We start from the raw sequence: 20,478 nt of genomic DNA on the forward strand, positions 1-20,478 counted from the left end.
TATACTGCTTGAACCTTGGAGGACAGAACTAGAAGCAAAAACTTCTAGCCATTCAAAAATGGATTAAGTAACCCCAGGAAGTAAATGCCCTTCTTCCTTTCCTAGCCAAGAGGTGTTCCAACACATCTTGCATGATCATTTGTCAAAGAGGTTTTTGAAGATTCTCCTGTCCATGTCCAGTTTCTTGAGATGGCCTTACGGATCCACTCCAACTCTGAGATTCTGTGATTCTAAGTCAATTTTGTAGGACCACAGGATCAGAGATTTAGAGCCAGAAGGGAATGTCAAGGTAAAATGGTCTAATACTTTCATTTTACAGATGAGGAAACTGAGACCCAGAGAAGTGGCAAAGACAAGGTTCAAACTCAGGGCATCTGATACCAAAACCTTTAGTGGTTCACTTTTAAAAGCAGACACTAAAACAGTTTCCAGAAAACAGTGATTTATGGAAGCTATAAGCATAAACTTATCTACCCAACTTTTCATATGTTGTACTCCCCCAAAAATGATTTTCTCCTTACTGGCTTTCCTTTTATTTATTAACCAACTTCTTTTTTATGTGCAAAAAATTTACCATCCCAGACAATCCTCTGCCTCTCACTGGAAGGCATCTGCTGTGTTTCTAATGAAAACTAATGGAAAAATAGGATTCACTAAAAAGAAAATATGCTTCATAGCAAACTTGGCTGAGCAATCTCTTCTCTTCTCCCTCTATACTACTTAACTTGGTGATTTCATCAGCGCCTGTGGATTTAATTACCATCTCTGTGCTGATGATTCTCAAATCTAACTGTTCTGACCCGAACTCTCTGCTGACCTCCATTCTCACATCTTCAGCTGCCTTTCAAACATCTTGAACTGGATGTCCAGTAAGACATTGTGAACTCAATATGTCAAAATAGAATTCACCTTCTACTGTAAAACTCCCTGTGCCCTAACTTCCCTCTTATTGTAGAAGGTAACACTATCTTCCGAGTCCCTCGGGCTTGAAACCTAGGAGTCCCATCCTGAATTATTCGTCATCTCCACCACTGCAACCACCATAGCTGGTCTATTGCCCAGGCCTGTCAGTTTCACCTTTACAACATCTTTCCAGTATGCCTCCTCTTCTGGTGCACTACCGCCATTTTGATGGGGGCCCTCACTGCCTCACACCTTTATTGTTATAATAGCATGCTGGTGGATCTGCCTGCCTCAAGTCTTTCCCCACTCCAATCTATCCTCCATTCAGCCACTAAAGTGATTTTCCTAAAACACTGGTATGATCATGTCACCCTACCATTCAGTGAACTTCAATGACTTCCTGTTGCCTCCAGGAGAAAATACAAAATGCTCTATTTGGCATTCAGGGCTCTTTATAACTTAATCCCCTCCTACCTTTCTAGTCTCCTTACTCCCCAACACATACTCTATGATCTACTGACAATGGCCTTCTGACTGTTCCACAAACAAGTCAATTCGTCTCTCAGTTCAGGGACATTCCCTCTAGCTGACCCCCAAGCCTGAAAAACCCTCTGTCCTCCACTCAGACTATTGACCTCTCTGGCTTCCTTTCTTTTTTTTTGAGGCAATTTGGGTTAAGTGACTTGCCCAGGGTTACACAGCTAGTAAGTGTTAAGGGTCCGAGGCCGGATTTGAACTCAGGTCCTCCTTAATCCAGGGCCAGTGCTCAATCCACTGTGCCACCTAGCTGCCTCCCTAGCTTTCTTTAAATCCCAACCAAAATCTCACTTTTGCACATAACCATCCCCAACCCTTCTTCATTCCATTGCCTTCTTCTGATAATAATTCTTGATTGATCCTGCATATAGCTTGTTTTTTATATATTTCTTTCCATGCTGTCTCTCTCATTATACTGTTATCCCCTTGAGGGAAGGGTCTGTCTTTTGCCTCTTTTTGCATCCCCAGTGCTTAGCATAGTGCCTGGTATATAGTAGGTGCTTAATAAATGTTTACTGATTGATTGCTTTGGACGAAGGCTATATCTTGTAACAATATTCTTCACAACTTATTAAAATCTCTCTGCCATCCACTTTTCCCTGAATAAATTCTAATAGAAAACAAAGGTATGGTCACACCCACTATCTAGCTATTCCCAAATGGTAGAAATGAGCTCAGATTCTGGTAGGCATTCAGAGACAGAGAACTTCTAACAGGGAAGACTGAGATGTGTTTTATTGATAAGGTGATATTGGCTTTGCTGGATTCAATAGCTTGAGTTCCCTGTTGGGGATTCCCCACTTCCAGGACTCCTTCATACCATGGTCACCTAGAGATGAAATATAAAAATATAGCTTTGGGGTATTCTGATATTTGAAACAATAATAGAAAAGAAAGAGAAGAGCGGAGTTCAAACTTTTTGAAGTATGCAATCAAAGAGAAGCAGCTGAGGGGAAATAAGACAGACATGTGCAAGAAACACTGATGCCAAGGGAAACTTCTGAGCTGGTAGAGTGTTGAAAATATTATCAAGGAAAATTTAGCTTCTTATAGGGAAACCCACCTATTAACCCTGCTTGTTCATCAGTATGAGGGCTGGACCGATGATTCATTGTCATAGGGAAATCCCTTGTGAGATTTAAAATTGGATACTAGAGCATTAATGGAGTGCTTAGCAGCCGGGTTGGCTTGCATAACCCAGGCACGGCTGTCGGTCTCCTCCCTGAAAGGGTGGTCCTTCAAAAACTGGCGTACTTTCTATATTCACTAACCGACTGTTAAAAACTTTTTACCACACCCTCATGAAATAATTCCTTCTATTAAGTCAGGTCAGCTCTTTTACTTCACCCATCATCTTAAAGAGTAAGTTAGAGCATTGAAAAGTTAAATGACTTGTCCAGGGTCACACAGCTGGTATGTCTCAGAAACAGGACTTGAACCCAAGTCTTCTTGGTGTCAAGGCCAGTTCTCTGTCCATATCATGCTGCCCCTTGGATATTATACTTAGTTATTGCAAGAGCAAACATATCTTCTCAGGCAGATCACTGCCACCAACTGGCACTGCATTGATGCACGAGCTTTCAGCTAAATACACGGGGGAATTTTATTTTCTGTCGAAACATACCTCTGGTTTTATAATGAGAAACAATGGGCAAATAAGACTTCCTTTACAGATCAGCCTGCTAGAAGACGTTTGTTTTATAAAGTGAGGAATATCTTTGCTGTCTTTCCATTGAAAGGACTTGTGTGTTTTTCTTTAAGTTCCCATGTCTTTTTCCATTAAGAAAAGGAATGTTAAATGTGGTCCCCTGGACCAATTCCAGCTTGGGCAATTGCATTCTGTCTCCTTACATTCCCTCTGCTTGGTGGAATTCTTCTCACTTTGGTTATCATCACTACAACTGTCATGTTCCTCCCCAGAGGTAGCTGCATATTAGTGTAGGATGAAACAACTGGGCTCTAATTTGTTAAGCTAATAAAGTGCTTTGGGGATGAAAGGTACATTTTGCACAAAGAAAAATGGGCCTTCATGATCTTATGTTTCTCCATGTGGTGAATTTGTACTATAATTAACATGAAATAGCATTAGCAAAAAATGGAAGACAGCCCAATTTCAATGTTAAGAATAGACTATAGAATAGGGAAAATAAGTAATTTTTTACTAAAAGCAAAGAAAATAACTTCCAAATAAATCCCTTGTGTTAATTTATTTCACTCTTTTTTCCCCTGAAGAAGGCAGATACATATAATTACCAACTGGAGTTATTTTTAATGTTTTAATAAGTGAACTTTAGTTGTAAACTAAAGGAATATAGATTACTCTACATGGCTGTTAAGAACTCAATGACATTTTTCTTCAGAATAATGTCTTGCCTGGTGTCCTTGATGAAACTCATGTGAAAAGACTGATCTGAAAGCCAAGTTGAGTCTCACAGCTAAGATTATTAATCACCTGATGGAATCTTACATTGTTATTTCCCCCTCATTATTCTAACTCAAATCTGTCACCATAGCTATTTTGTTCTGTAGTTGCAGTAACTATTGCCAAATAATTATATACTTGTCACAAAATCAACCATAAATTGAATCTCTATGATTCATAGTGCGGAGCTTTTAAAGTGTGAGCCCCTAATGATTACAGAAAACAATGAGACAAAACATACTTTTTTCAGCAATCTGAGATCCATTCACCATTACTGAATCTATTGTTTTGAATAGGGAAAAGTGCACTGTGGTCCTTTTTTGCACCTGGGCTGTATACTTAGCCAAGTTTTTTGCTTTTTTCACTGGCATTAAATTACCTAGAAATTGAATGTGTGGAAAATGATAGAAATTTGGTTTGCCTCCTGAGAGAGAGCTTTCTGTTAGCACTCTGAATTTTTGTAGTCCAAAACTCTGTACCCTTCAGGCTGATCCTGTAATCTCTGAGCCAGAATCTTGAAAGTGGCCCACAAAAGTTACTGTGGTGGAATAGAAGGCACAGGAAACAGGATGTTATGTAGGCAATCACTCAGTCTCTTTCAGATCAATCAGTCACATATCTCACTTAGAATCTAGAAATTCTGGTACCAATATATTTCACTCCCAGCAAGACACAGTCTAATTTATGGCTCTGCTGACAATGCCGCTTTAATTAATTTTATTCATCCTATTTCTCTTTCCTCTACTCCTCATATCTCATCTGTTTGCATTGCCTAGATTTTAATTAAAAAACCTCTCCTCTCTAAGGAGCAATCTGAAGTGGCAAAAATAATCACTTAAAATATTACAGTCATTAAAAAATTGGCTGTGGTTGAAGCCATGCATTTTCAATTTTCCTACAAATGATGTTTTAGCTCCCTTTTAAAGTGCACTTTGTATCCGAATAGTCTACCACCAGCCAGCCTGGCTATCAAAAATGGTCTTCCAGCTGGGTGGGCTGAGTGACAACTCCTTAATGGAGGAAATTGATGACTTTCTGCTCATGTAGAGGTGAAGGCATACTGGGCAGATTTCTTTCCATCTGCCACCAGCCCTTTGCAAGCTGGCATTGCCCAAATGCCCAATATACTCATTCCAACAAAAAGGATGTCGCCAAAAAATAAATTGTGAGGCTACAGCTGTCTGAAAGAATCATCAAGGCCATTAGGCCCCAGGGAGATAATATGAAGAGGTGCATCAGTGTTCATCTTTGATGAAAACCTAATTAAACGATGGTAGAGGTGATTGTGAAGACTTTAAAAGCACAGAGGTGAAGTCATTAACATTTGCAGCATCGTATAGGGAGCAACCTCAGGAAGATGTTACCCTGAACTGGAGCCAAGGACCTGATACGTGGAGGAATGTGCACTGATGTTTCCTGTTGATGTTTTTGTGAATGGCAAAATCTTGTCACTTAGCTACACTGTGTTCTGCTTGTCAAGCAAAGGAAATCCATTCAGCAGCAATAATGGGAAAATATATTTGATTGACACTGGAGATATAAATAGGAATGATAATTGAGAGTGGTAAACAAGGAAATAGAGTATTTAAAAGTGTAAAATATGTGGCATATACAGAAAAGTAAGATACATAGTGCATCAAACATATGGGAGAGGTGAGTGATAAAGTAATATTCCAATAAACGTCTGTTTGGAAGGCTAAGAAAAGGAAAACTTTGTCATGTGCTAAGTTGTGGGCCTGAGATTTAATCTAATACAGATGCATATTCAACTGGTATCTACATCTTGGCAGTCAGTCAAAGGCTAATATAATTCCAGTAGCCACATATGGTTTTAAACCATGTACTTGATGGTTTTGGACAGTTCTCAAAGTGAAAATAGTTTTTGTATTGCAAAATTTCCTTGATTTCACCATTCCTTCCATCTTATTTATATACCTAATAGCATTTTGTAATTATCAATTGTAATATTATAAAAATATGACATGGGTTTGAAAATATGGTTTACAAAAATATAAATTGAAAAAGCATTCATCACCATTTCTATTTGCTGTAGAAATTTTCATTTAAATACATTGTTATTAATATTTATTATTATTTTCTGGATTTTATGTTTTCATCTGTACAGGGAGCCTCTAGTTCAGAAGCTACCTCTATTGATTCAGACTGGCAAGTTGTCTGTAATATAATCTTAGAGAGATCTCTGGTGATGACTTGCCCATAGTCATACACTAATAATTATAATTAGCCTACTGTACTGTACTATACTATACTACATTATACTATAATACAATATGATATAATAATATAACATTTCTTATTCAGTCATTTCAGTTACATCTAATTCTGTGACTTTATTTGGTGTTTTCTTGGCAAAGATACTAGAGTGATTTGACATTTTGTTTTCCCAGCTCATTTTACAGATGAGGAAACTGAGGTCAATAGGGTTAAGTGACTTGCCCAGGGTCACACTGCTAGTCAGTGTCTGGGGCCAGATTTTAACTCAGGAAGATGAGTCTTCCTGACTCCAGGCCTGACACTCTGTCCACTGTTTCACCTAGCTTCCCCTATAATATAACATACTAGCATTTATATAGCATATCTCATTTCATCTCATGATAACCTTGTAAGGTGGATGCTACTTTAATCCCCATTGTTCAGATACAGAAAATAAGCCCAAAAGTGACTTCCCCAGGGTCACAGAGCTATTATTTGAGGCAGGATTTAAACTTATGTCTTCCCAACTCCAAGGTCTGCCATCTTTTATGCGATATTGCCCTGCAAGTCATGTTTTTTATGTATCATTATGTCATTTTAAAGTTTTTAAATTGTTTTCTTTCTAACACTCTTGTGAGGTACATACCACAAGTATTATTGACTCCATTTTGTAAATGAGGAACCTGAATCTCACAGACTTACTAATGGCCATATTACTAGTTGGTGTAAGATTTGGAATTTGGTTTTTGGTTTTTTTGTTGGGTTTTTCTGTGGGGCAATTGGGGTTAAGTGACTTGCCTAGGGTCACACAGCTAGTAAGTGTTAAGTGTCTGAGGCCTGATTTGAACTCAGGTACTCCTGAATCCAGGGCCAGTGCTCTATCCACTGTGCCATCTAGCTGCCCCAAGATTTGGAATTTGAACCTAGATCTCTTCTCACTTCAAGTCTAGGCATCTTTCCATTATAACAGTGTCTCTCAGTTGTTTTCAATGTTGTTTTCATTCTCTTCTTTAATATAGCAGAACCACCAAATCTCTAGTATCTTGAAGTATAATTTGAACTCAAGTCTTCCTGCCTGCGGACTAAGAACTCTCTATCCACTATACTACCTAAACTCCTTGATGAAAGAAAGCATCTGAGTCAGTATTTTTTTCACCTAACTCCAGAGGGTTATAAAATCTCTCTCCCCCTAAAGGGAAAGCCTTTGAGTCTTTTCATGCTCGGGTTTGTCATCCTGACTGCTGCTATAAATTTGCGGTTAAACAACAATGATGTTCACCTTGGCTACTTGTTGTAGAACTCCTTTGAACCCACTAACGAAGCTCAGAATTGGTGTATTCAGATTGCTTTCTTCATGTTTGCTATTTCAAACATTACTTGAGACAGTTCAGAAATGTCCTAACATTTAATATACTATGTTTATGTCTACATAATGAATAGGGCAGCTTGGTGGCATAGTAGATAGAGTGTTGGGCCTGGAGTCAGGAAGATTCCTCTTCCTGACTTCAAATCTGGCATCGGATACTTACTAGCTGTGTGACCCCAGACAAGTCACTTTAACTCTGTTTGCCTCAGTTTCCTCCTCTGTAAACTGAGCTGGAGAAGGAAATGCCAAACCACTCCAGTGTCTTTGCCAAGAAAATCCCACATGGAGTCACAGAGTCAGACACAACTGAACAGCTGAACAACAACAATATTATGTGTGTTCCCACTGGATATGTATAGTATATAAATAGATGGTATTTTTATTTACATACAAATATATTTAATAGTATATTTTCCTCAGTCTTGTAGAGAGAAATGATACATTTGACTCCTAAACGTGTACTTTGGATTTGCAATGAACAAATTACTGCAAAGCCCCACTAAAAACCTTTATGCCCCAATTCCGCTATGGCGGTCCATTTTTTATTAGTGTCTGTTTTTATGGAACATGAATAGCCTCAGAGTGTTTTACACTATTTCTCGTTGTCCGAGTTTACTGATAAAAGAATTTTCCATCCCGGGTGATAGACTGAAAATAAGGAGCAATGTGAACTTTAAGAAAAGGATGATGACCTGTTTTTTCCTTCATTAGAACTATTCAAAAAAATATAAAATAAAAGATAGACGATACTCCAAGAGTCTTTAAGAAAAATATGAAGCTGAGTAAATGTTTTAAATGTAATAAAGCTGGAGTATTTGAATTAGCATTTAACTACAAGATCTTTATATCATATATTTCATTGGGTTTTTTAGTCAGATACATATCTTTTTAAAAGCATGAGCGATCTTTTCTTTTCAAACATGTTCATATTGTACATGGCCCATTTTCTCTGACAATGATTTAGTGTGTCGTGTGGTACTTTCTTTAATCATTCAACCATTAAGATGCATTGGTGGCAGAGTTCTTATTATTTCTAGGGTAAATATAGCCCGTGGCTGATCAGAATTCCAGAATCTCATGATAATTGCTCTGACCTTTATCTAGGATTAAGTGTATTCATAGCATTTTACCAAGTTTATAACTAAAGATCTCTTTATCTTTCTGGTGTATAATGTTTGTCTTTGAATGATGCGCAGCTCTGTCCATGTTTCTGTATGTTTCTAGTAACTTTTATGGACACTGGGTCCTTCTGCTTTTGAATTGAATATCAGGAATTTATTAAGTTTGGAGTGGCCAAATATACATAATATGAACAAGATTATAGGGCAGTTGTCTCATACTGTATTACTAGAGAATTATCTATGGTGACAAAATGGTAGCCATGTTGTAGGAGTGCCTCATTGCTCAATGGTACAGTGCTGTACCATTGAAATTAAACAGATTACCTCCTTATACAACTCTCAAGTTAAATTCTCATACTACACAGGCTCCACTTCCTTGGATAGTAGAAGAAATGAGTGTAAACTTCTTGAGGGAAAGGTCTATTTGGGATTTTTGTCTTTGTATTCCCAACGCCTTTCCTAGTCTTAGGACACTAAATTAATTCATTGAATTGAATCTTGAAACTGCATTATGTATTTTAAAATGTAATAAATATGCACATACCCAAATTTTAACATATTCCACAGTTCAGTTCCTGATCCTTTCCCCCTCTTCCTTCTCTTTCTTGAAAGTCTTCTAAATCTAATATCTTCATCTAAAAGTCAATTTCAATTTCTTCCTGAGACCCAGATGCAAGTAGGCATTTCCATTTCTTTTTTGGTGGTTTTTTTAAAAAGATATTTCATTCTTTATAACAGAAACAGACATATATATATGTGTATATATTATGTATGTATATGTATATGATATACACACTACACACACACACACACACACACCATGCAAATATACAGATGTACCAAAAGTCTTACTGCACTTTTAAGCTACTAAAGTTGTTGGGACACCATGTATACACACATGCATATATATGTCTGTGTGTGTATGTATGTATATGTATATATGTATGTATTTATACACATACCTATATATACATACATATGCATATGTATAGATATGCATGATATACACGATACATATACATATATAAGCTTCAGTAGCTTAAAACTGCACTAAGGCTTTGGGACATCCTGATTATACATATATGTATATGTATATGAATGCATGTATACACATACACACACACACATATATATATACATATGTATATACTAAGACATATGCCATGTCTTATGTCCTATACCTCTTGCATTCCTCATAGTGCCTAGAATCATATTACAATCATAGTTGACAATTAATATATGTTCATTAATGAACGAAAAATCAGATTCCAGATGTTATTTGCTATCAAATCTCTTTTTTTTGTCTTTAGTTTTTTAAAAGATAATAGGTTCAGGGGCAGCTAGGTGGCACAGTGGATAGAGCACTGGCCCTGGAGTCAGGAGTACCTGAGTTCAAATCCAGCCTCAAACACTTAACATTTACTAGCTGTGTGACCCTGGGCAAGTCACTTAACCCCAATAGCCTCACTAAAAAAATAATAATAATAGGTTGAAAGATCTGGAACTAGAAGGAACTTCAGAGGCCACCTATTCCAACACCTAAATTTTACAGATGAAGAAACTGAGGCATGGACATGTTAAATCATTTGCCCGAAATCATAGAAGTATTAAGGATCTGGTTTTGCATTTGAACACAGGTCTTCTGGTTGCAGGAAGACTCATATTCCTGAGTTCAAAAATCCAGCCTCAGAAACTTTCTAGCTGTGTGACCCTAGGCAAGTCACTTAACACTGTTTGCCTCAGTTCCTCATCTGTAAAATGAACTGGAGAAGGAAACAGAAAACCAGTCCAGTATATCTGCTAAGAAAACCCCAAATGGGGTCATAAAGAGATAGACATGACTGAACAACTGAACAACAACCACCTCTGTTTGCAGTACCATTGCTCAAGATTTTCATTTGACTCCATAGAGGATATCAGAAAGACATTAATATAGCTCAAAATATGTTTAAGGCCAAAGGAAAATGCTTACTTTATCTAGTCAAGAAGTTAGAGGAATTTCATCCATTATTAGATGAAAGAAGTAATCCATTCTAAACCTGAGGAACAGTGTAGAGAAGGAGGTTTAAAACTGACCTCAGGGAGAGAATTCTGAATTTGACTCCTGCCTTTAATGCCTTCTAAATACGTGTCATGGACCAGACACAAACTCCCAAGTACCTCTAGACAACTCTCTATGGCTGTAAGTTATAGAATGTTGATAAGAGTAGCTGGAAATTCTTGACACCATGAAAGCACAGATCTGGACCATGAAAATATGTGAAAGAGCTATCCTGAGAAATCATTTCCTTTTAGTCTTTTCATACCCCATATTCAGTTGAGGAATGCTAAAGAGAATGATCTTATATCTTTTGACCTCAGATGAAAATCAACATTGGGCAAACCTTAGCTCCTTCAAGCACCTCTGTCAAGATGGCAGAATGAAAAGATAGAGTCATACTTGGGATAACCTTGACCTTTTCTGTGTTCCATGTTTTGATTAACTAGCCATTCTGCTCATATCCCATTTTCAGACTCATTGAGAAGGGCTTGAATGGCAAACCAGCAAAGTATAGAATATTGAAAAGGTCAGTGTGATTTAGCCCATAACCATAAAGCTGGAAATATGTGAAAACTCATTTTTGTACCTCATGCCCACAAACAAGGACTGTGATAAGAATAGGAAATCATTCTAATTAACAAACTTCTATTCCATTATTAAGGTATTATTAATAAGGTATTCCTCAGAATGCTTTACTGAGAAGGTCAAAACTTTTGGCCTCTCATCTATAGGTAATTAATAAAAAATAGATTCAGCTTGTAATAAGGTGAAACAAGAGGACAAATGTTTTAGTGGCAATTCAAGAAAGGTTTAAAAAAATGAATGAACTGACTTCTTAGTTGTTGGTTTGATGAACCATTTAATGTTTGAAAACTCCCAATGTAAATGAGAATTGACACCAGCTATAAAACTCACCTGAAAGCAACTTCCTTTACTTTTTCTTTATCTATAGCATAGCTGCCAATCAGATGGGAACGCCATTTATTTTCATGGAACTGAAGGCAGTGAGTTCAATTTTGCTACCACCCGGGATGTAGATCTTTCAACTGAGGATATCCAGGAGCAATGGTCTGAGGAGTTTGAGGACCTGCCTACAGGGTGAGTAATTTTCTTTAGTAGCCCATGTTATTATGTGCATTGGCAGGCACTAAGTGGTACAATGGATAAAGCACCAGTCCTGGATTCAGTAGGACTTGAGTTCAAATCCAGCCTCAGACACTTGACACTAGCAGTGTGACCCTGGGCAAGTCACTTAACCCTCCCCCCCTCAAAAAAAAGTACAATGGGCATCATTTGTCAAGAGAACAAAAACATTTCACCTAAGAATTAGATTCAGTCCAATAGACATAGTTTCAATACAGTGCACTTTTAAAAGGCCCCAGAAAAAAACTTCAACAGTGATACTTTGATAATTTTAGCTTTCAAAAGCTAGATGGCTCATGCCATTCCTAATCTTTCTATTATGTTGCTATGCCTTTATACACACTAGAAAAACAAAATTCCAAATGTTCTTTAAAGACGATTTAAATAGGAATCACTCATAATTTTAGTGAATTGAAACTTAAAAATTAACTTTTATTTGAAGTAATTTTTCTTTCATTATTTTCCTTTATTTTATTTTATTCAGACTCTTAAATGTTTACTGGTCCAAAGGAATGAATATAGTCTCTGGATATTGTAGCATCAGTTCTGTATGATTTGACTCGTTAAAATAACTTTTGAACTAAAATTTGTCTTTGAAAACCTTATAGACAAGAGAAAATTTTGAGTGAGAATTAAGGAGAAAGGATTTGGGAGATAATTTTCTTTATTGATTAGCTTGACCTGTGTCCCTTGCTCTGGTGAATATGTCACTTAAATAGCTTCTTTACTTTGAGTAGCATTTGCAAAAGTCCACATTGGCAAGATTTCTAACAGGGCCAACATTAATATGATAATAAGAGTTGAGAGGAAAAAGTTGGCATTTATTTCCTAATAGCTTCCTATATCTCTTCTGGTTACTTTTTATATATGCATATATACATACATATACACACATATATATGTAAGCAGGTGATGAGATATTTGCACTACAGATTATGTTGTTTGGTATTTCAATAGACACTTAAAATTAATGTCATATAATTTCATAGCAAAAATATTATTGACCAAAAATTTAATATTGCTTCTTTTTTCTCAATGAAACTCAAAGTTCCTGATATAATTCTCTTCCTCACAATAGACTAAGGGAAGGAGATAAAACTTAACATGTCCCAAAAAAATCCCACTTTGCTTATATCACTGAGGTCTTGAGAATGCAAGAAATGCTAGGTTAGACCACTCCTCCACCCAGGCCAATGAATCAGTAGTTTTTCATCTAAGGAATGTTTGATAGTATGGTAGTTGTTTTCCATAAATGAGACTAATACAGAAATTATTGTGGTAGTAGAAGTACATATTTAAAAACATTTTAGAAAATACATAAATATCTTAATATTTAGTCATCAAAATAGACTGATTCAAGGCCATAAAGGGACTAACAAACCTGAATTAAGAAATTTGACATCTTGATAGAATTAAATAATCTCAGCATCTGAAGTACCTTTTAAAAGGCCAACTAGTCCCAATCCTATATGAAACATTATTCTCCTCCCACATCCTGGTTCAGTGATCATCCATCCCTTGCCTAAAGATCTCCAGGGCCAAGTTGCTGCATAGGAGTGACAAGGCACTAGATACTTCAAAGGATAAAATTTTGGCTAACTCTAATTGTTAGAAAGTCTTTCCATACATCAAGTGGAAATCAGGAAGGCTTCTTGAAAATTCCTTCCATTGGTCCTAGTTCTGGTATCTGTGCTGAATTGACATTATGTTTTATCTAACAAGAGGTACACTGTGAATGCACAAAACCTAGCTTATACATCCAGTTAAACCTCCATGAATGTAGAGCACTTTCTTCATCTTTCCTGATCTTGTGCTTGGAGAATAGACCTCTCTATTAGTGTATTAACCATTAGTGTCAACTTCCCCCTGCCTTTCTGCCTTTTACAACCATCTCTAGGAAAACAATATGTGCAAATATAGTGTTTTAAGGTTTAAAGTCATAGCTGGCATTTATATGCACCTTAAATTTTGCAGAATGCTTTATCCTCACAATCACCCTTTGAGGTATTCCCTTTTATAAATGAGGATAAGAGAGATCCATTGACTTGCTCAAGGTCCATAACACAGCACTGAGTGCCTGAATTAAGATTTAAACTCAGGTCTTCCTGACTCCAAGTCAAGCTTTCTATCAAATCACACCACTAGCTGCCTTACCTGCCAGCATTTTCCTGGCAAACTTTTGAGCTAGGTAATGTATTTTTGTCTCCATCTTACAAATAAGAAAACTGAGGGACAGCTCAGTGACTCAGCTAGGATCTTGGGATCACAATATCATAGTTTCAGAGCTAAAAGACTTGAAAGGTCATCAAATTGAGCTGAGCAACTGAGGTTCAGAGAGGGTCAAAATGCTAGTAAGTGTCTGAGGTGGGATTTGAGGTATCTGAGCTGTACTAGAGTCCCAGGTCTTCCTTTAAGCCCAGAACTTTTCCTAACACTCATTATTTATGCCACCTCTCAGTGTAATAATGGTTTATAATGATGATAATAACATGGACCATCATAATTTAACTTTTTTTCATTCCTTCCCTTATTATTTAGAGTAAAGAAGGAAGGAGAGAAGGGGATGCTGTTGTAATCAATTTTCTCTCAGCTTCTGAAAGCATCCCACTGCTAGATTAATGTGAAGCATTTTATTTTGTGTGTTGACAGAGAGGAAGATATTAGGAATTCTGGTCGTGAGCATCCTGCTGCATTCTTAGTTTTCCTGCCCAAGTTTATTGAGCATTTGTCTCATTCTGTTCCCCAACCACCACCACCCACACAGACAATCTCTCATTATAAACTCATCAGTAAAACTGATCCAGCAGAAACGGCATCCGTGTCTGGTGAATCGCTTTCTGAATATACAAGAGAGTTTCCAAAAGGAGAATTGGTGCTTTTACTGCTAACTTCATGGTCACTTTTGCCTCTTTTATTACTTTTCTATTCCTAGGAGTTACTGAAGCAAAGCAGGGTAGGGGAGGAGGTACCATATGAGCAGCTAGTTGGCACAGTGAATAGAGTGCCAAGCCTGAAGTCAAGAAGACCCAAGTTCAAATCTGGCCTCATTTATTAGCTGTGTGACCCTGGGCAAGTCACTTAACGCTATTTGACTCAGTTTCCTCTTCTGGAAAATGAACTGGAAAAGGAAATGGCAAACCTCTCTAGTATCTTTGCAAGGAAAACCCTAAATAAGATCATGAAGAATAGGACACGTACAAAAACACGCAGAGGGGAGTATAGATTGTCAATCTCAAATGCTGTTAATAAAAGAATTTGAATGGCAGTTTCAAAAGCAGAAAGAAAAAACTCCCAAGATCACAGATAATTTTTATTGACAATTCTATAGTTCTAATGGATAATGTACAAAATCTTAGGTGTATGAACTAGTTCACTGTCAAAGCCTACTTAACATCAAAGTGCACAGTGTTAGTACCCAGGTGGAAAGAGTAGAATAAACAGCCTCTCTTCATGAGAATTGTAATGCAAGATGAAACAGTTGGTTCATCTAGAGATGTCCCCATATCAAACCTTGTTATGTTTATTTTTTAAAGTGGAATCAATTTTTAAATTTTTTTCAAAACAATTTTTTTAATTTGTTATCTCAGCATTGAGGAAACTTTAATAGATACATTGATAATTTATGTGTGTGTTTCTGAAGTCTGGCTTCAACTTATACAACACATCATCTAATTAGCAGCTACCATATCTCACCCAGTTGAGACTGTCTGAGAGAAATATATATATATATATATATACATATATTTTGTAAAAAACAACAAAAAAAAACAACAAATAGCTGTGATACGGATTTTTCTATACTTGTTTTTCAGGCCAAGTGTAAGATTTGGACTGTTTTATAATTCAAACTAGCTATTTGATCTGTTTGTGAGAGTTATTTATTCTCTAGATTTAGAACTCTATTTTTAAAAGGTATTTTAATGAAAAGATTATAAGATGAGGGAAAACATCAAGTTGCTAACTCTCTCTATATATAAAATATACATTTATATACATACATGCATGTGATAAGATAACTTGAACTCCTTTGATTTTTAGATCTGATTTTTTTCATCCATTGGAGAATTTAAAAGATAGAGATGATTTGATAACACTGAAATTACTCTAGATTGTCCCTATTTAATATGAACGCTTTGCATTTTTATAACATGGCACATGATATATTTCTCAACCATTATTTGTTGACCCACCTTCGTGTGTATTCGGCTGTAACGGAGCCCATGATGGCCTCATCTAAGCCTTAGAATACAAAACACTGCATCCTAGCCTGTGGGTGATAGTACTACAAAACGGAACCAGTTACAAGTTAAATCTAGCAGGTCAATTGTTAGGTTAGGCTATAGGACTGATCTTGAGACATGATTTTATTTTATTTTATTTTATTTTTTAGTGAGGCAGTTGGGGTTAAGTGACTTGCCCAAGGTCACACAGCTAGTAAGTGTCAAGTGTCTGAGGCCGGATTTGAACTCAGGTACTCCTGACTCCAGGGCCGGTGCTTTAACCACTGCGCCACCTAGCTGCCCCCGAGACATGATTTTAAAAGGAGACAACATAGTAGTGTAGTGGCAGGTGGGCTAGATGAGGAGGTGGAAGAATAATCTTTAATAGTACTAACATTTCTATAGTGCTGTAAGGTTTTCAACTGTTCAATATGTGTTATCTTATTTGATTCTCACAACAATGCTGTGAGGTAGGTGCCGTTATCATACCCACTTTACAGATCAAGAAACCTAGGCTGAGAAGTTAACTGACTAGCCCAAAGTCATACAGCTACTAAGGGTCGGAGGAAGAATTCAAATTCGGGTCTTCTTGATTCCATATTCACTGCTCCATCTATCACCTAGCTAATCCCTTAACTAAGAATCATTCAACAAGAATGTATTAAATGTCTTCTGTGTACCAGATACTATACTAAGTACTAGAAAAGCAAAAGAGAAATTAATAAACCCTGTCTTCAAATCAAGTCAACAAGGGTTGCTAAAGCACCTACTAGGAGCTTATATTATTGATGACACAACACGTACCTATACACTGTGTGCTTGAATGTATATATGTAAACATATAAATGTGTAAGTATGTACATATGCACATGTAAATGTGTACATGTGTGCACATATGTGTATGTAAATGCAAACTAATTATGAGAAAAGGAAGGAACAATAGTTGGGGCCATCAGGAAAGGCCTCTTGTAGAAGATCATGTTCAAGATAGATAGATAAATGAATAAGTGAATAAATGAATGATTGAATGAAATTTTTTTAAAAAGATCGTGTTCGACCTGACCTTTCCATTAAGCTAGGGATTCTAAGACACCTGGATTTGTGTCTCCCTGAGACACTTATTAACTACATTTCCTTAATCAAGTTACTTCTCTCAAAGTCTCAGTTCCTTCATCCATGAAATAGCGATAATAATAATACTCAGACCATTAACTTCATGACATTGCTTTCTTGCAATATTGGTGACATGGAATGAGGCTGGATTTGAAGTTAGAAAAGGTGGGTTTGAATCCTTGTTCTGTCATTTGCTTCTATAAATGGGCAAATTAGTTAACCTTCCTGCACCTTCATCTCCATAATTATCAATCTATAAAATGAGTGGGCAGACTAGATGGTATATGCTATTGTGCTTTTCCAAAGTGTTAACAATCTCAGTAACCTTGGAAAAGATGACCTCATGTATGCAGGAGAGCCTGGGTCCTCACCACCCTGGTGTAAACACTTTCTCCTATTTTATTAAATACAATATTTTTGTTTCACTATAAAAGCTAGGTGGCACAGTGGAAAGAATGTCAGGCCTGGAATCAGGAAGACTCATCTTCCTGAATTCAAATCTGGCCTCAGACACTTACTAGCTGTGTGACTCTGGGCAAGTCACTTAATCCTGTTTGCCTCAGTTTTTCCTCATGTGTAAAATGAAGTGGAGAAGGAAATGGCAAACCACTCTGGTATAACTTCCAAGAAAACTTCAAATGGGGTCATGAAGAGTTAGGACTGAAATAATTGAACAATAACAAATGAAAATTGGGAAAATGTACCCTGAAAACACTGATGGGAAGAGTGACATAGATTACTATGTTAAAATATAAACCTTAAACAGTTAAGCATAGCAGAATTTTACAAAATACAATTAATAGTAATCATATTTGACTATTAGTTATATTTCAACCCTCAATCTTTGTCAGTCTTTATGGCTACATTTTAAAGCCTTTCTCTATAGTTTATAAATCTGAGAACTATAAAAATCATTGTCATGAAGCTACAACATGCAAAATTGGGTTGTGTAACTGAGTACATTATGTTTCTACTCATTAATTCAGAGTAACAAATTGGAAAGGTTGTACACAGGTACCTATAAATCCTTATTAACTGGGATCGAGATTAATGCATCTTGTTTATTGCCTCTTAATCTTTCTTATCCTCTCTGAACTACTTGATATTTTTATTTAACTTAACATCTTTTTCAAAACATAGCTTGTTGCATATATTATCCTTTTATAGAATCTCATATGGTCATTTTTCTATAAATGCTAGAATGACAGATGGTATTAGTATCCTTATATTCATTATCTAATAATGAAATACTGTAGTCACTTCCCAATATGCCTTATATACTTTTAACATTTTAAACAATTTCATCATTTAAATGAAAATGAATTCTCTCATAATTGTCTATATTGAGAGTAAAGGGAGAAGTTTGAAAAACAATATATGCAATACTGTGTCCCAAATATCCTTCATATGCCCTAAGTTAGCTATTTGTATGTATTCATCACATAACTGACATTCTAGCAAAAGATATGAACTTGGGTCTGCTCTAAGACACACATGCATTACATTAGCTTTGCTGTTGTTGTTGTTGTTTTAATTGGACTGTGAAATTTCTCTTTGAACAATTTTTTAAATTGTAGACTAAGTAGGCCTGGGTATTCTCCTAGAATATGTGAACTTGTCTATTCCCAGATCATCCCAGCAGATTTCTGATATGCAGTGAATATTCTAGAAAATGTTTATCATTCAAAAGGACTTTCCGGGTGTAACATAGTATGTGTTTAGGGAAAGAATGCTAGACTTCAAGCCAGAAAACCTTGAAGTCTAACTGTGGTTACACCAATTATTAGCTGTGTGACCTGGTTCAAGTCATTTAACCAGTTAGCTGTTTGTACTCACCTGTGAAATGAATGTTTTAATAATTTAATTACCTGCATTCATGAGAGATCAAATGAACCGTGTGCAAAGTCCTTTGTAAACACTCTAGGCCAATGTAAATGTAAACATAAGAGAATGGCAGTGTTTTGTCAAAATCTTTATTTTAAGGGTTCTTAATCTGTAGTCTGTTAACTTATTCCTTTAATATTTTGAAAACTATATTTCAATACAATTGGTTTCCTCTGAGATCTTTTTATTTTATTTTATACATTTGATTAAAGGTCCATATAATTCAGTCAATCCACAAGTATGCTTTAAGCATGTACTATATGCTAGGCAGTGTGCTAAGATTGAAGAATCCAAAAAAAGGCATAACAATGTCCCTGACCTCAAGAAGCCCATATTCTAATGAGAACCAAAGGATTCAACTATGTATATAGTTAGGTCCCTGAACTTGGTGAAGCTGTAGCATATATTCAAATTCACATTATTTGAAGATAGATATACATATATATATTCAAATTCACATTATTTGAAGTTATAATTATGTAAAGTATCTTAATTGATTCCAGTATGTTCAAATAATGAGAATTTTTTTTTGCACTAATCAGGACCCAGCTATACAATGAGGATATATACAGTGTGAATAAGTGACAATATCAAAGGGAAAGCATTGAAACTGGTGGGACTGGGAAAGATCTCTTGAAAAGGCAGGAATTGAACTGAGTCTTAAAGGAAGTTGAGAGTCCATGACACATAAAAGAGGTCAGAACCCTGCTTAATTTGGTAGGAATATTCAAGTATATTGAGACAGAGTTCTGATCTCTGTGCTATATTTCCTTCCTTTGCAAAACATAGCTAAAACAAGGGTTATTGCCTGTTAGAAGAAGCTTGTCAATCAAGGAGCATTTGTTAAGAATCTCTCATGTGACAGGCATTTTGCTAGGCTTTGAGGATATATAGAGTCCCTGCCTTAAGTTGTTTACATAGTCTTGAACAATGCGCTGATCTGATTATTATATATGGTCTTAAAGAATTTAGACAGCATCTCAAAAAACTCGTTTCAACCACTCTCTGACTCTATAGCTGTGTTTCTGTACTTAAACATTTAAAATCTGGGGACAAAAACCATTCCACCTTGAATATCATCAAAATATGTCTGTGAATTAACAGTAATTTGTTGGCAAATTATGCCATTAGCATGTCCTTGATAATATTCATGGTGCTGTTTACCTGAGGAACTGCAGGATTGATCATTAATAACTGTGCTGAATATGTAATGAACAAAGTTCTTAAAACCTCAGTGGTAAAGGTTATGAATCCCCTAATGCTGCTTCTTGGCAATAAGAATATTTTAATGTTTTTCTGTTACAGGGTATAGAGTTGAAAAACAAAAGTTTATTGGAGGAAGAATCCTAATAAGTCACTAATGTGTTCTCAGAAAGCATTTATAAGACATTGTCTAATTAAATTCATAATACTGGAGAAGAATATGACTCAGGGACAGGCCTAGACTTCAAACATTAATTAGGAATCATATATTATTAGAAATGAAAGAGGGGAAAGTACATTCTTAGGAAACA

The 20,478-nt window shown here is 36.2% G+C and overlaps 1 protein-coding gene across 4 annotated transcripts in view; it reads left to right on the forward strand.

Moving 5' to 3' along the window:
- Nucleotides 1–20,478, forward strand: part of RELN (reelin) — a 577,995-nt gene that overhangs the window by 315,808 nt on the left and 241,709 nt on the right. For all 4 annotated transcript variants that reach the window (XM_043965756.1, XM_043965757.1, XM_043965754.1 and 1 more), the window contains exon 11: nt 11,557–11,702. In XM_043965756.1, coding sequence (XP_043821691.1) covers nt 11,557–11,702 — 146 coding nt within the window. The remainder of the gene's footprint in view (nt 1–11,556; nt 11,703–20,478) is intronic.

Source organism: Dromiciops gliroides, chromosome 5, assembly GCF_019393635.1.
Source record: "Dromiciops gliroides isolate mDroGli1 chromosome 5, mDroGli1.pri, whole genome shotgun sequence".
Classification (NCBI taxonomy): domain Eukaryota; kingdom Metazoa; phylum Chordata; class Mammalia; order Microbiotheria; family Microbiotheriidae; genus Dromiciops; species Dromiciops gliroides.